At 40.4% G+C, this 14,628-nt stretch overlaps 1 protein-coding gene across 9 annotated transcripts in view; it reads left to right on the top strand.

Annotated features, from left to right (window-relative positions):
- The window catches only part of TTLL5 (tubulin tyrosine ligase like 5), a 133,204-nt gene that overhangs the window by 41,178 nt on the left and 77,398 nt on the right, over positions 1–14,628 (top strand). For all 9 annotated transcript variants that reach the window (XR_008733161.1, XR_008733162.1, XM_055716167.1 and 6 more), the window contains 9 exons: positions 1,183–1,224; positions 4,414–4,527; positions 4,908–4,999; positions 5,617–5,679; positions 6,631–6,669; positions 7,422–7,567; positions 8,574–8,865; positions 12,283–12,403; positions 14,125–14,271. Coding sequence is in view for 7 of the 9 variants with exons in the window: in XM_055716167.1 (XP_055572142.1) it covers positions 1,183–1,224; positions 4,414–4,527; positions 4,908–4,999; positions 5,617–5,679; positions 6,631–6,669; positions 7,422–7,567; positions 8,574–8,865; positions 12,283–12,403; positions 14,125–14,271 (1,056 nt within the window). In the remaining 2 variants the exon portion in view is untranslated. The remainder of the gene's footprint in view (positions 1–1,182; positions 1,225–4,413; positions 4,528–4,907; positions 5,000–5,616; positions 5,680–6,630; positions 6,670–7,421; positions 7,568–8,573; positions 8,866–12,282; positions 12,404–14,124; positions 14,272–14,628) is intronic.

Here is a 14,628-nt window from a genome sequence, read left to right on the forward strand (position 1 = left end):
TTGTATCTGTGATACTTCTGTTCCCATTCTCAGTTGCAAAGGGTACTCTGAGGTTTTTTTTTTTGTTTGTTTTCCTTAACTCCTTCATGTGTTAAGTTTTGATTGTTCATGTAGGCCATCTTTAATTATTGTAAAAGTTGCTTCTTGGGAAAGAAATGCTGATACGAGCATTCTTGATCATGAGATACTTACTCTGTTTTTTGAGTTTCACCAGACTGTACTGCAAGTTCCTTGTGCAATCTCTTTGGTTTGATGCTGAGCATTTCTCCCTCTAGGGAAATGAACAATTTAGCTGATTCCTTTGTAACTTCTTGTTGATTTGGGTTGAAGCTCTTTTAACTAGTTGTAAATAATAAAGGGACCTTGAACATGTTTTGTATAGACCAACTGTAGAGAAGAAATCGGCAGTAGTACAGCTAGAAATGATAGATAGGTCTCTTGAGAATTCTTTCTTACACCATTTGCTCCTCTGGGGCATTGGAGAGGAGGAAGGCAGCCTGAGTATCACTGAAGGCAAGAAAAATCTAAACTCCTAAGGTCGTAATTTTCTTTTGAACCTACCATTAAACTGGTCTGTCTTGTAGGCCTGATGCCAGATAAGTAATACAGGGTGCTTTTTGACATTCTGCTGCTGTTTCTACACTGTTTTGGAATGTTAAACAGCATCATGTTTCTCCACAAGAACTGGAATATTTTTGAGATATTTAAACGAAATGGCTTCTGGAATTTCAGGATTTTTACTTTTTTTTTTATACCCTCTGTTCTATGAACAATTCTACTTGACAACATCTGTTTCTCCTTAATACATAGCTATTAAATATTTTCCTCTGGCTAAGTCTTATCTTACAAAAATATGAATTTTGCTCATCAGAGATGAGTTCATTCATCCATTCTGCAGAGCTCTTTTGTGTGCTTTTGAAAATTACATGTATGTCCAGATGCATTCTGCACAGTTGAGCACATCTGAGGTTAGGATTAGTGCTGTGTTTGGAATGGGGACAGGATACATTTGTGGAGAATATATGGGAGATCTGAACTGAGATGATAGGAGCTGGTAGTTACATCTCTGGACTTCAGTTATACCCTTTTGCTTTAGGGTACTCACCACTTCTCTGCATCTTGGGCAGGGATTATGGTGTCTTGGAAAACACAAGTTTTTTATTATCTTTGTGTCTATTGCAGCGTCCTGTGTCTGCGCAGTCACAAACAGCAAACGCCAGATTGGTAAGTAACCTTCAGCTCCCTTCATCAATATAAAGGATGCAATTTCAGATGTTACCTGATACAATACTTCTGGTGCAGCTGGTCCCAAAATATATTTTGCAGCTAAATAGCTGGAGGGGGGCGGGGAGAGAGGGTAGCCAAAAAGAAAAGAGGAGGTGAATAGGTACTGGCATGCATTTCCATGTGGCAAGAGAGAAGGTTGGTAAAACATTTACATCTGTTCTAGTAGCTTAAAACCAGAGTAGATGAGGTGTGCTGAGAGTCAAGGTCAGCTGATCATATGCCTTGAAGTTTTTAAGCCTACAAGTATTTCCAAGCTGCATTTTAAAGAGATTGGATGTAGATGTTTAAAGATAAAGTTTTCACTCTGATCATCAAATAATGAAGACAGTGGCAGCACAGTGTTTTGGATTTGGTAGGTGATTGAAAAGGAAATTGCAAAAACAAAGGAAGACCTGGTGAAAGCAGCAGCAAATAGGAGTGTCCCACCAAAAAGGAGATAAGTAGGTTTTTTTCTTGTGTACTACAGGGGTTAGAATAAGTCTGACTGATAAGGATAGCACAGGTGAATTTGTATTGATAAAATTCAGGTGGCCCTATGAGAGAAGTAATTATTTTCTGTGAGACAGTCATCTGAAGGAAACTGCAAAAATGTGACTGAACTGGGTCAAAATAGATAGAGAGATAAGAAGGGTTTATTAAAGATAATAGAAAAATGTAGAACTATTTTTAGCATAAATCAGACTGATCTACCTTTCCAAATGTTGTATTTGGCACCCTCCTTGCAAAGCCATATGGAGAAATCAATGTTAGTTTTACAAGTCTAACCACCTGGCTGGCTGCGGGCGTGGTAGGCATTATTTTGCTGCTGGGCTTCCTGCATGAACATAATAGCAATGATTCTAATTTTTTTTTTTGAGATTTCCCAGCAGGAAGGAAGGTAAGACAGATGGAATCAGCTTGAGAACCTAATTCATTCTGTGCGCTGCCGTTTATGTCATTCTCCGTAAGTTTAGCTGAGGCTAAGATGAGTCTTATCGAATAATGAGGTTTCATAGAGAATAGGAAGGATCTTTGTGCCAACTGCTGTCAGTGCTTAGTATAATTAGAATCATGATGTGGGAACCAGAGATGCTTTCAGAATTTGGAGATAAAACAAAGTGGTTGGATTTATATATACTTATAAAGATAAGCTGGGTCAAACAGGAAACAAGATCTTTGTGAAGCTGGAGATATTTCTATGGTACAGCCAGAGAGAATTCTGTAGTGAAACACTGAAAAAAAGTGTTTGTGCAGGAAGTTCAGTAAAGTTTTTCTCTAGTATTTTGACAGTAGTGTAGTTTTTTATTCTCAGGCGCCAGAGCTTCACTAGTCATAGGAGCCAGAACTGCCAATATGTAGGCATACATTTTCTGTTTGTAACCGATGAAATCATCTCCATTGTATCGAAATACTGGAGATGATTTCGTTGAAGTATTTCCTTAGTGAAGGAGATGATCTGATATGATGAAAAATTTCCTGTAATACTCTCTTTGAGCAGCAGTTCTCACACAATAATTGTTACCGTAGCATCAGGAAATGGTTTTTAAGAGGAGGTTACCTAGTAGGAGGTTACCTAGTAGGAGGTTACCTAGTAGGAGGTTACCTAGTAGGAGGTTACCTAGTAGGAGGTTACCTAGTAGGAGGTTTTGGAAGAAGTTACTAAAAAAAGTTGTTGAGCTGTGCTTTTGAAATGCAGGAAAGCTTAGGAAGAAAGACTAAAAGCCTTTCAACTTAATGCCATCTACAGCATCAAGCAAACCCGTTTGACTACTGACATTTTTATTTCTTCTGCAAATGCTTGTGTTTCCTACCTTCTTTCAGATTGTCTTGTTTTCACTTGGCTTATTTAATCAGTTTTCACTGGGCTTAACAAAATGTTTCAGCTGGCACCTGCTATGTCTGTCTCCTTTTGGTTTTGGTTGGTTTTTTTTTTTTTCCTCTTTCTGTGCCAGTCGCTGCAGTGTAACCCATTCTAGTGCAGTGCCTGTTCCTTTCGCAATCGCTTCATCTGCAGATTCTGAATAGCCACTTGCAATTTCTAATGAAACAGAGAATGGGATTCAATTCCAGTAATCCTTACAAATAAAGGTACAGCCTGATCTTGCCATGAGTTTGGTTTTTTTGTATCTGAGCAATATGGAATATTCCCCTGGCCTTATCCAGCTTATGGTTTCTGTCATGTTTTTCTCTTCTTTCTAGATTAAGAAGCCTCTGTGCATTCTTTGCTCAGTGTAATGCTAATAGAGAATTTGAATTCTGTATAAAGGCATGGGACTTTCTCAGTTAGGCCCTTTCAATGTTATTTTTGCAGAGGTAGTTTATCTGAACTGGGCCTAAGACCAGTTGAAATGTACTTGAGAACACATTCAAAGATTTCAGTCTTGCTGGGATTTTAAGATTTTTACAATCCTGCTAACTTCAAGACACTTTGAATTCCTGTTCTTTGTTAGAATTGGTCAGGACTGCCCATCAGGTTAAGAAGGAGCTTAGAGAGACTGACTGCACATTATTTCTTTCTTTACTTTTTAAATTTGCATATGCATACAAATTTGCATGATATACCTATGTACATATATGAGATCTGTTCGTTAAGTGCACTAAGTAGCAAGCTGAGATCTAGCAGTATAGTAACAAAAGAATTAACAGGTGGTGAACTGAATTTTTCACTTTTTCCCTGCAACTTTCTTACCAGTGAATTAACAGCTCTGTTTTTCTAGTGCAGCAACAGAACTGGAACAGAGAATCAAGGTTCTGGTACCATTAGGGTGTGAATCCAAGTGTATGTGGGGCCTGTGAGTGTGAATGCTGGCTCTAAGTGCCTCTTGGGTGAGGATTTTCATGTATGAAATCCTGGAAATGGTGCATCTGGTTTTCTTCCGGAAGGGGCCAGGGGTGTAAATACTGGCACTGATGCCTGAATTCTGAGTCCTGCTGTGCTAAAAACTGGGAATGTAAGTACTCACACTTAATGCCTGCTGGGGTGTGGAGTTTTCAACAGCTGGAGTGTGGAATTGTGAATTCTGGCTGTAGTACTCTGGAGTGTAAATTCTGCCGGGAATGGGGTCCTGGAATTTGAATGTTGCTTTTTTTCTTAAAGTAAGTTGAGAGAGGAAAAGGGGAAAATCTGGATTCACACTGTCTCAACAGCGTACTCGTCCTCTGTCTGCCAGTGATGCTGAAATTAAAAACCCAGTGCCCTCAGGCAGGGAAAAAGCAACAGGAAGGCAAGGCAGCTCTGTGCTAGGTCTCTCCATGGAGGAGGTAAGTAGACTGTTAAATATTTTTTTATTTACCTTGGCTTTCATGCAATATGTGGGGCTATTTGCTCAGGAAAGAGCAAGTGGATGTATATGAATAACATGACAGAAGTAGTATAATTTTTGAAACGGAACTGCTGAGTTTTACTGCTGGTACTGACCTTGCCCTCAGTCGTGCCAGGCATACATATGTGCTCCAAGCAGTGGAATAACTCCTTTAGAATTTAAATGCAAGATAAAATTTCTTAAGAATATCATATGTGCCCAGTCTGTTCCCAGGACTGCAGTAATAGTCTTGTCCTCTGAAACAGAGATTTTTCTAAGGTTTGTTTTTTATTGTATCTATTTTACTGGCTGTTTTCTTTTTCCTGTTTTTATTCCAAGATAAAAGTTCTTCGTCGAGTGAGAGAGGAGAATGAACGGAGGGGAGGCTTCATCCGGATATTCCCCACCCCATTAACATGGGACCTTTATGGGTAAGAATATGAACCCAATTGGATGGCTCAGTGTTGCACTGATTGCTCTGTGTTGAGGGATATTCTGTGTTAGGTATATGTAGATCAACCAGCTTAACAATCAGATAGACATATATTGAGGGATTTGGTAGAGGTATTTTAGTGTTAAGGGATCAGAAAAAAAAAAAAAAAGCATCCTTGTTTTTAACTGCTGCTGCTTCACCTAACTGCACTGCATGAAAAGCTGCCAAGCATTGCTTCTGATGTTGCTTTTCTGTCAGAATAAAAATTTCTTCACTTCATGTAATCTATTCCTGCTACCTGCTTTTACATCCCAGAGCTGTATATACTGTGTACTCTGTCATTAGGCCATAAACATAATATAGGACTCATCCTGTGAATGATACTGTATTACACTTTTCTAATTTTTTTCCAGTCTGCACTGTTTCTCTGTCTCTTGCCTCACCAGGAACTTCAGCTGAGAAGTGATGGCTCTCTTTTCCTCTTTTCTGTTATGGTACAGCATATTGTGTCAAACTACTTTTGGGATGCTTTTTATAGGTCATTTATTTCTGTATTATGCTGCCTTTCATTGTGTTAAGCTTTATCTTGGCACATCCTGTATTTTGTTTTTCTAGATCCTTTTTAGAGCACAAGACATCAATGAACTACATGCTGGCTACACGTCTGTTTCAGGACAGGTAGAAAGCTTTTCCGTTTGGGAGGGAGGCAAAGGGCACAAACAGAATGAAAAGGATTGATTCCTCCTTTAACCGGTATTGTAAACGCCAGCCTGTGATTTACAGGGGTGATAATATTTGTTTGTATCTTCTCTAGTGTGCCAGTGGCTGTGGAGGTTTCTCACATTTTTTACATGTTGAGCTTCTGAGCAAAACAGACAATACACAAAGGGCATGGGAGTCACTGGAGTAAAAAGATGACTATAGATATGAAAAACCTTCAAGCACCTAGGCTCTTCTGTGAAGAGACTATAGGTGGTCCTTGCTTACCTTTTGTTTCAAAGCTAAAGTCACATTAGAGCTTGTCCTCGTGCAAAGTAGGCACTAAAATCTGTTCCAAAGATTTAGTATCCCTATTTGTCAAAGGTTTAGTATTCCTGTTTGTGCAAGTATGATTAGATGCCTCCTTCTCTGGGTTGTGCTTGGTTGGAAATTACAATTCATGCCACCGGCTGAACTTCCATTGAGAGTTGTATCCAGTATCTTTCACTGTATGTACTTCCTTCTTGATTTTTCTTATCCAAATTTGAGATCTACAATTAAGTAACCGTCGAGTAAGGGTAAGGTTGCTGAATGAGGAGATGGTATTTACAGAAAGTCTTCCTGCATCAGCACTGTACAATTTTTTTTTTTTTTCTGTGCACTTTTGGGATATGTCTGGAGGGTAGGTCCAAATGACACCTTCTACAATTTACACCAGACAAATGCAAGCATCAGTTATAGAACAGCTGCTCAGACTTCCTCTTTTGGAGCCTTTTTTTTTCCTTTAAGTTAGAGCTCACAAGGAATTCTGTAAATTTCATCTGTACAATGAAAAGCCTTTTCATTGTACACATGAAAGACTTTGGAGGCTTTTTAATCCAGTCGATGACCCAGAATGGAAGGTAATTTTTGCTGTTTTTCTCTTTGCAGGAGCAAGATGAAAAGAGACTTTGTCACTGGGAGATCCCGGTAAATGGCTTCTTAATTAAATAACTTATACTTTGTAGGATTTATTTTGAATTTAGATTTCCACAGCTTCATATTCCAAGTCCTGGGCTAACACCTTTGCTACCTGAAATCTGTCAAAATAATTTTAGAAAAGTAAATACGGTGAGCAAAGAGTATCCCAGCACATGGAGAGCTTAATTTTTAAGGAGTAGACCTTACAATTGTTCTTAGGCTTCCTACTTTGGCATTCCTACCACCCAGATTTGTCTCTCTTAAGGAGTCTGGCAGGGTTCCTTCTCCCTTGGTTTAGGCAGAACTTGTAGAAAGGTTGTAATTTTCCACTCAGATTATGTTAATGTTCTTATCTTTGACAAAACAGTGAAGAACAAGCTGTCTACATACAAGGTTCAGAAGACTGGACTCAGGTCCATGTACACTCTTTCCGCTCCTCTCCGTTGTTTTGTACTCTTGCAATTCCGTTTTCCCTGTTAATTGTGCTTTTGAGCTGCTACACAATGGACAGATGCTGCTCAGTCATGAAAGCATGACATATTAGATAAGTGCATTTTGGGGCTTTAAGAGACGATGTCTTGTAAAGACTCCCTTCAAACATTTGCAGGCTTTAAACAGAACAAAGTTAGACTGATCATAAATATTTTTTCCCTGTGTCAGGGAAACTTTCTTTGAAGAAGTTTAATCTACCAAGTCTCTTGTATCATCAGGGAGAGAAGGAGAGAGGGAGATTGAGGATGTCTCTGTATTATGCTTCCCAGAGCAGGTCTTAATGGAAGGCTGGATATGAGGCTGGAAGCTGTAGACTCTCATGCTCTCTTTTATGAGAGAAAGCTTGTTTCGCTGGAGTTACGGAAGCGCCGGCGATGTCATGGCAAGACTAGAGCAGCACGGGCAAGATCATCAGGTATGCATGGCTAGAGTCTTAGATGAGCAGCTAGTCAAGAGCAAGCAAGCAACTTCTTCTCATTTGAAATGTGTGTGAATGGGGTTGTTCTGGCCTTTGTAGTCCCTAAAGGGATTCGCAGGTTGAAGTTAATAGTTTTCATTTCAAGTGTTAATAGTTTTCACTTCATTACTCTTCTGAGTTTCCTGTCTTCTTAGCCTAGTATTTCATTCCCACCATTCCACATCCCCATGTATATGACTAAAGATAGTCAATATTTTCTTGAAGGCAAGCTTGCAGTTGCATTTTTGGGCACAAGAATTCAACAGCATGTGTGCTTCTCTAGTCCTCCAGCTTTTCAGAGAAAGATGAAAACTTGAGACCTTCCAGGCTGGTGGTTCTTCATAGCAGTGACTCTAAGCTGTTGGAAAGAGAGAAATCCTTATCCAAACTGATGTGGGAAGAACTTAAAAAGGTGTACAGAGGTGAATGGTCCTCACAAGTGGCTGTTCCCAAAGCCGTTATCTAAATTCTTTCTAGTAGCTATGTGATACTGACTGCAATGGGAGAGATTGTATGTCATGAAGTGATTTTTAGTGCTGTGTGAAGATACGTGATGTTTATTGGCACATGTGGAAGTTTATATTTTATAGTTGTGTTTTTTCTGATACTCATTTTTTGTTTTTTCATGTATATATGTTAAGTATGAGTCTCTATGTGTGTGTGTAAATATATAAAGAGTCAGGAAAATGCCTTTGTGGTGTTGTCCTGTGTCTTCCCCACACCGTTTTGTAGAGTTAAGACAAGAATCTTGGTCTGTTTTCTCTGATACTGGGAAAATGGGCTTCTCAACTGCCTGATACACAAGCAGAAAGACAGAAAATAATAAAATGTAGTGATACTGAAGATGATGTTCTAAAATGGTAGTGTTCTGTCCTAGCAGTAAACCAAAGGGCATAAGTAGCGGAGCAGTCTTCCCCACTTCTTTTCTTCTTAACCAGCTTAGGTAATTTCTCCTCTGCTACAGGGACATCAGAAACAACAAAACTGTCCCTCAAATCAGACACAGAAGGTGAGGAGGAAGAGGCAGTAGATGCAGATGCAGATGAAGAGCTGGATAGAACTGTGGGCTCTCTTTCGGACACCCAGGTGAAAAGCAAAGCAAAGCTCTCTGACTTGGTGAAAACTACTCGTAAGGAGAGGTTGCCAAAAAAACTTGACAAGAAAACTGAAGATGGAGGAGAGCCGTTGCTTCAAAAAAAAGACTCAGAATCTCAGTTTAACTTGCTGCAAATTCTTCAAAAGCATGGAAACCTGAGGTGAGAGAATTTTGCATGTTGCATTGAGTTTTGACTAACAACTAGTATCAGTTAAAATGTGCCACATGATGAATGTGAGGAGGTAAGAGGACCCTAGAGAAAGGGGCCTGGATTTTGGTTTTAGCTCTGGGCTGCCATAGCAAGTAGCTGGCACAGAAGGGAGATAGTTGCAAAGACTGGCAGTTTACCTAAATACCTGACCTGTTTGATTAGTATAAAGCATAACCCATAGTTTCCATTGCTGTTCTTTAGTCTGGTGATATAAGCTGTTCCTTGGTCAGCTCAGGCTTCTGAAATGCCTCTGTCTTAATGCAGGATACCTGCTATTGAATTCTAAAGTTTGTCTTTTCATTCTTTGCACTTCCAAAAAAGTGGGTATAAACATATGTTAAACTATCCAAGAACGGTTGGGTAGGAATACCTCAGTGTTGCCTCCTCCATAAAATTAGTTTTCTCATTTTTGGTGATAGAATTTTTATCTCTGATAATAATCTCTGCTCAAGGTCATCACCTCCTGAGAACAAGGCAGGAGGTCATTTGACAGAGACAAATTACTGAAACATCTCATTGCCTGCTGTTGAGTATGACTGTGTGAAGCAGGGTACGTTCTCCTGTGTGGCTCTTGCTTGAGAAAGAGAGGTGCTGGAGATTCTATAGAATAACAGCAACCAGGGTCCTACTAGATGTCTAGAAGCATGGTCTTTCCGTGAAATGTGTGTAGTAAAACTGTCTGTCTGCAGAGGGACAGGAAGGGCAACAAGAGTTATCATATATATCTGTGTAGGAGGATTTTACATCTAGATAAGAAGCAACATTATGTTTTCTGTGGAAAAACGTCCAAAGGTAGAGAAAATAATTTTACTTGTTGTTGCTGTCTTAGTTTAGTTTCTGAGAGGATTTATGAATGATTAAATGGATTTGGGGATTGTTCTGGTATTCTTGTGGTAAGGACGCTTACTGTCGTGACAGGGAAGATTCTGAAACCTGTTTCGAGGATGAACATAGCAATGCTGTCATCTACCTATATATGGAACCAACTCCTGCCAAGAACATGAGCTTTGTCTGATGTTCTGGCAGAATCTTGCTGAGTACCCAGTCCTGTTGGGATTCCCCACAGAAGTGTGGTGACCTCATGTTCCAGGATTGTGCTAGGCTTGGCCCTGTCTGATCTGTCATTGATGAAAGCTTTGCTTGTGGGATCAACAGGCAGAGGAGCTGGGGTAATGAAATTTTCATCCAAAAGAAACCAGGTTTGTTGTAGTCAGTTGTTTTTTCAAGTGGTAGGACTTTACTCTCTCCTTTAGTCGGCCTGATGAGGCAGTCTCTCTGCCTTCCACACACTGGGTGTTACTCATGAAGAAGTCACAGTTGAATGAAACATGCTCCCCCAACTGTGCCATTCCTAGGGAAGTAAAATGAAAAGGGAATTACTAGTTCCTGCATTTAGGGCCTCAGGTTTCAATATTCCACACGCCAGAGGAGAGGCAGTGTTAAACAAGGACCTTCTCCAGTTTCCCATTTTGTAATCATGGAATTATCAGGTGCAGGCAGAGAACTGTATTACTGTGCTGATGTTGATAACAGGGGCTCCTTAATTCCTGCTAGTGCAAATCTTGAACTTCTGGTCATGAGTTGTTTGAGCTCCACCTAAAACAAACCTGGCAGCCCTAGAGAGCCTTCAGGGGAGAGCCTTTTCTGATATATGATGGCATTAATTCTTAGTCTGGGTTTAGAATGTTCTCCTGTTGTTCCACACATGTGGAACATAGGTAGGTGTGGTGGCTAGCAGTATATAGAGCTCGAAGGTGTTACAAGACCTGCTGTGCGTTCTGTAGTTCACTGGAAGACAGGAATTGTGACTGGGTGTTTTTATCATGTTTTAGTTCTGGCAGTACTAGTACAGCTATCCACAGAGGATGTTAGTTTTGAGACTTTTGTGAACTCATCATTTGTTTAGCCCCTCTTTGGGCCTGGCATAGTCTTCCAGAAGCATCAAAAGCTAATGATTAAGCAGATGCATGGATACTTTTAGGTAAGAACTGAAAAATTAAAATATATTAAATCGATGCGTTGATCTCTGTAAGTGCTACTATGTTGTATGATTTTTATGTAACCCTAACAAAGTGATCATGAAATTTACAGATATTTCTGGACTGAGTTTTTAATGACATTTCAGGGACTCATGTACCTGGAGTCATAAGGACTGTGTAAGTATCTGAGAATATTCCTAAAAATCAGACAACAAGTAGAGGAAAAAATGGTGAGGTTCCTCAGGAATCAGTCTGAAGCTGATCTTAATAATAAAGTCAAATGTAGAAATGTGCTAATGAAATTTGCTGCTGAAAAAAAGTTCTGAGTCATTAATAGGAGAGAAAAGTAGTGGAATAAATATGGGAAGAACTGGGTGACTTTGAGGATAGGAATAATAAAAGATGAAACTTGATAATTTTATAGAAAAGATGACATTTTCTGTGATGAAAGGGGAATCTGTTACTGACACTAAAGCCCATCTGCTTCTACATTCTTATGAAAAGGAAAGAAGTCATGCTTGGCAATCCAAGGGACAGCTTGTAGTGACTGTGGGAAAAACTATGAGGAAGAGTGGGGATTGGTAGAGCAGAGTGGAGGAGGAGCAGGAGGAGAGGGTTTAGGCCAAGATGACAATGAACAGATTTAGGCAAAACCTTCAGCAATTTCTCTCACAACAGATGCATATGCTAAAGTGACTTCCATTGTGAGGGAATGAAAAGCAACGTGTCCCTCCCAGTCCTACCCCAATCCTCTCCTCAGTTCATGCACACAGCTTCCCAACATGTTCAGCCAGCTGCACAGCAGACTTTTCTGATGTTCTTTCATTCTCCAGTGGTGCCTTGCTCAATGAAATTTGGCTTGTGTCCTTGGGCCAGCAGGGGAAGGGCTCACTTTCACAGATTTAATTCTTTCATTTCCAATAGGAATTGCAGGGCCTTTGTTGTAGCTCTGGCACCAGTACAGAGCCCTTTATTTATTTTACGGTCTGTTGTTGTGGTGTTCAAAATGCTTGTGAAGACAGAGGCCCAAGAGAGCCTTCAATTTGGTTTAAAAATACACAGTTTTGCTGATGTTCATGTTATTGGCTTTTGGAGGAGAGTGGTTAAGGATGTGAAAAGGGAAGGAGAACATTCCATTTTTGGTGACTGTTTTAGAACTTAGTCTGCTGCCTTTTGTATCTCCTGCAATACCTACCCCATCTTGGTGAACTGAAGGTCTCCTTGACAATAGTGGTGGGGTGAAGGGGTCTTTCTTGCCTTGAGCTTCAACATTTGTGCACCTAGGAGGTCCTTGCTGACTGTACTTGGGTTCATAAGCTATGCCTGACTGCTGTAACTCTTCCCATTAATACTCTGAAGATAGCTGACTGGTTCTTTTGGTCCACAGCAAAGTGCAAGCTCGCAGGGCTTTCTCTGCCTATTTACAGCACGTTCAGTTGCGACTGATGAAGGAGGCTGGTGACCAGATCCAGAATCCTGCCTGGGCTGCCAAAGAGGATGAGCAAATGGTAAGAAACTTTGTGTTGGTCAGACTGAGAAGCCGAGCTGAAATCTGCCTTGAGAGTTTTGAGGCCAATTCCCTTCCTTGGAAGAACTGAAGTCCAACTGAGATTATAGTTTTCTATCTTTGTCCAGCTGCCAGTGCTGTATTTCTTAATATACAGACAAGGTAAAGGCTGCTGACTGATACCTGAGCAGCGATAAAGAAGGCAGCTTTTAAGGGCTAGAGTGTGGTTGACATCCAAGCTGCTCAGATCTTTTGCTGATTCTCTGGTTCTCCTTTACTGATCTCTGAGCTTACCTACTCTTGAATTCTTCTTTCTAAGATTCTTTAAGATTACTTGGCAGTATCTGGTTTCCGCTGTGTTAAAGAAAGCATGCATCTACTCAAATAAAACGGGTACCTAGTTAAGCTTTTTCAAACAGGTACCTGCTTTTCTCCTATGTAGTGTTTTACTCTTTGCAGACATCTGTGCTTAGGAATCTTCTTTGCATTCTAGATAGAGGGGGGGTGGGGGGGGAATAAAAGCTTCTGAGGAGAGAGAGTTACTTTCTAGCATAGGTGGTTGTGTGGTTTTGTTTATTTTTTTGTGTGTTTTGGTTGGTTTGTTTGGTTTTTTTAAATGTGATTATTTTTTCTAGGCAGTATTTTGAGGCCCTATATTTGATGTATATACATTTTAGAGTGCAGCAAGCCCAGACCTCCTCACAAACCTTCCTAAAAAGAGCTTTATACAGTAGGCTCTTGAGCCTTCTGCAAATCCAAACGTATTCTTGCTGAACGCACGTTGCAGGGAAGCAGCCAGTGCAGTTCAGAGATAAAATTGTGTGTCAAGAATAATCAGTCGACTCAGTGGAAAATGTTACCCCTGCTCTTTCCAAGTGGAAATTAAAACTGGCTTTTTGAGAGTCACTTTGTCTGCTGTACTGTGAAAAATAATGTTTAAAATAACAGATCAAACCAGCCTGGAGTAATGGCAGTGAGAGGCGAGCTGTGAAATCCAATAGTTTGGCCGTGAGACTGCTCATTTATGCATTAGCAGAGCTCCTAACCAAAAGCAAATCCAGAGGGGAGACAGAAAGGGTTCAAAACACCCACAGGATGCATCTTGCCTTGCCGTATGTTTTCCCCACCAGAGGTCAAACAGACATGGTGAGGGATTGGAATTACATGGCTGTAGATGCAGTAATCTGTTGCTGTGGAGAGGCTGTGGCAATTGGTATACATATATGAAAAGTGATGAAATGGGGCTCATCTCTGTAGTGGAGATATCTGACCAAGATCCCCTTCCCTGTGATAGAGCTGAGAGGGTTTTATGTCAGTAGACTTCACCACAGGCTTTCTTTAACACATCGGAGGTTGTTTTTTGAAATTGTTCTGCTAAGGTATTGGACTTCACAGGTTATTTTGTGTTGCTGCTTTTTGCTGCTTGATGGTTTTGTTTGTTCATCTGCCATGCTTTTCAGACAAACACTCCACAAGTGTTCCCAATTCTGACCCACCTCAGGCAAGATACGCCGTCAGTCTTCTCCCCCCACCTTGGATTTGTAGGGCTATATTAAAAATGTACATTGCAGAATGCTTTTCCTTGCCAGTTGTCAGCTCATCGTCTCAGGACAGTGTGTTTAGTTCTTGCCAGTCATTAGCTGCTGTAGTACCTCTGCTCTGTTCTCTTCTACCCGCATCTTGAAGCTGGTCCGATGTTAACTCCATCTGTCTTGCTTGCAGGAGCTTGTGGTGCGCTTTCTGAAACGAGCTGCCAGCAATCTCCAGCAGTCCTTGAGGATGCTGCTCCCCAGCCGTCGTTTAGGACTAAATGATCGTCGTCGTATCCTGGCTCACCAGCTGGGCGAGTTCATAATCTGTTATAACAAGGTGATTAATTCTTTCTTGATTCTTCTTTTGGTAGCTCTTCTGGTTTCTGTTGTCATCTTCTAAAGTATCTCCTGCTGGCTGCTGTCAAGCAGAGTGTTTTTAAGGCTCTGTTCTGTAATTTACGTGGTCTGTTCACAGTTGCGCATCCAGTAATGGTAGTTTGTCTGTTCAAATTGTGAGAATGACAACGGTTTTACTACATCATATATGCAGTTCAGTAATCATGTACACAAAAGTAAAAAGAAATGTTGATTTGAAGTGGAATTTAACTGGCAGCTTGCTTTTTCTTTGGTTTGTCTTTGATTTTAGTGCTTTGTAATGCTTCTTCCCATTTCTCCCTATTTTTGTGATGCTTCT

This window comes from Falco cherrug, chromosome 7 (assembly GCF_023634085.1).
Source record: "Falco cherrug isolate bFalChe1 chromosome 7, bFalChe1.pri, whole genome shotgun sequence".
In the NCBI taxonomy this organism is placed as follows: Eukaryota; Metazoa; Chordata; class Aves; order Falconiformes; family Falconidae; genus Falco; species Falco cherrug.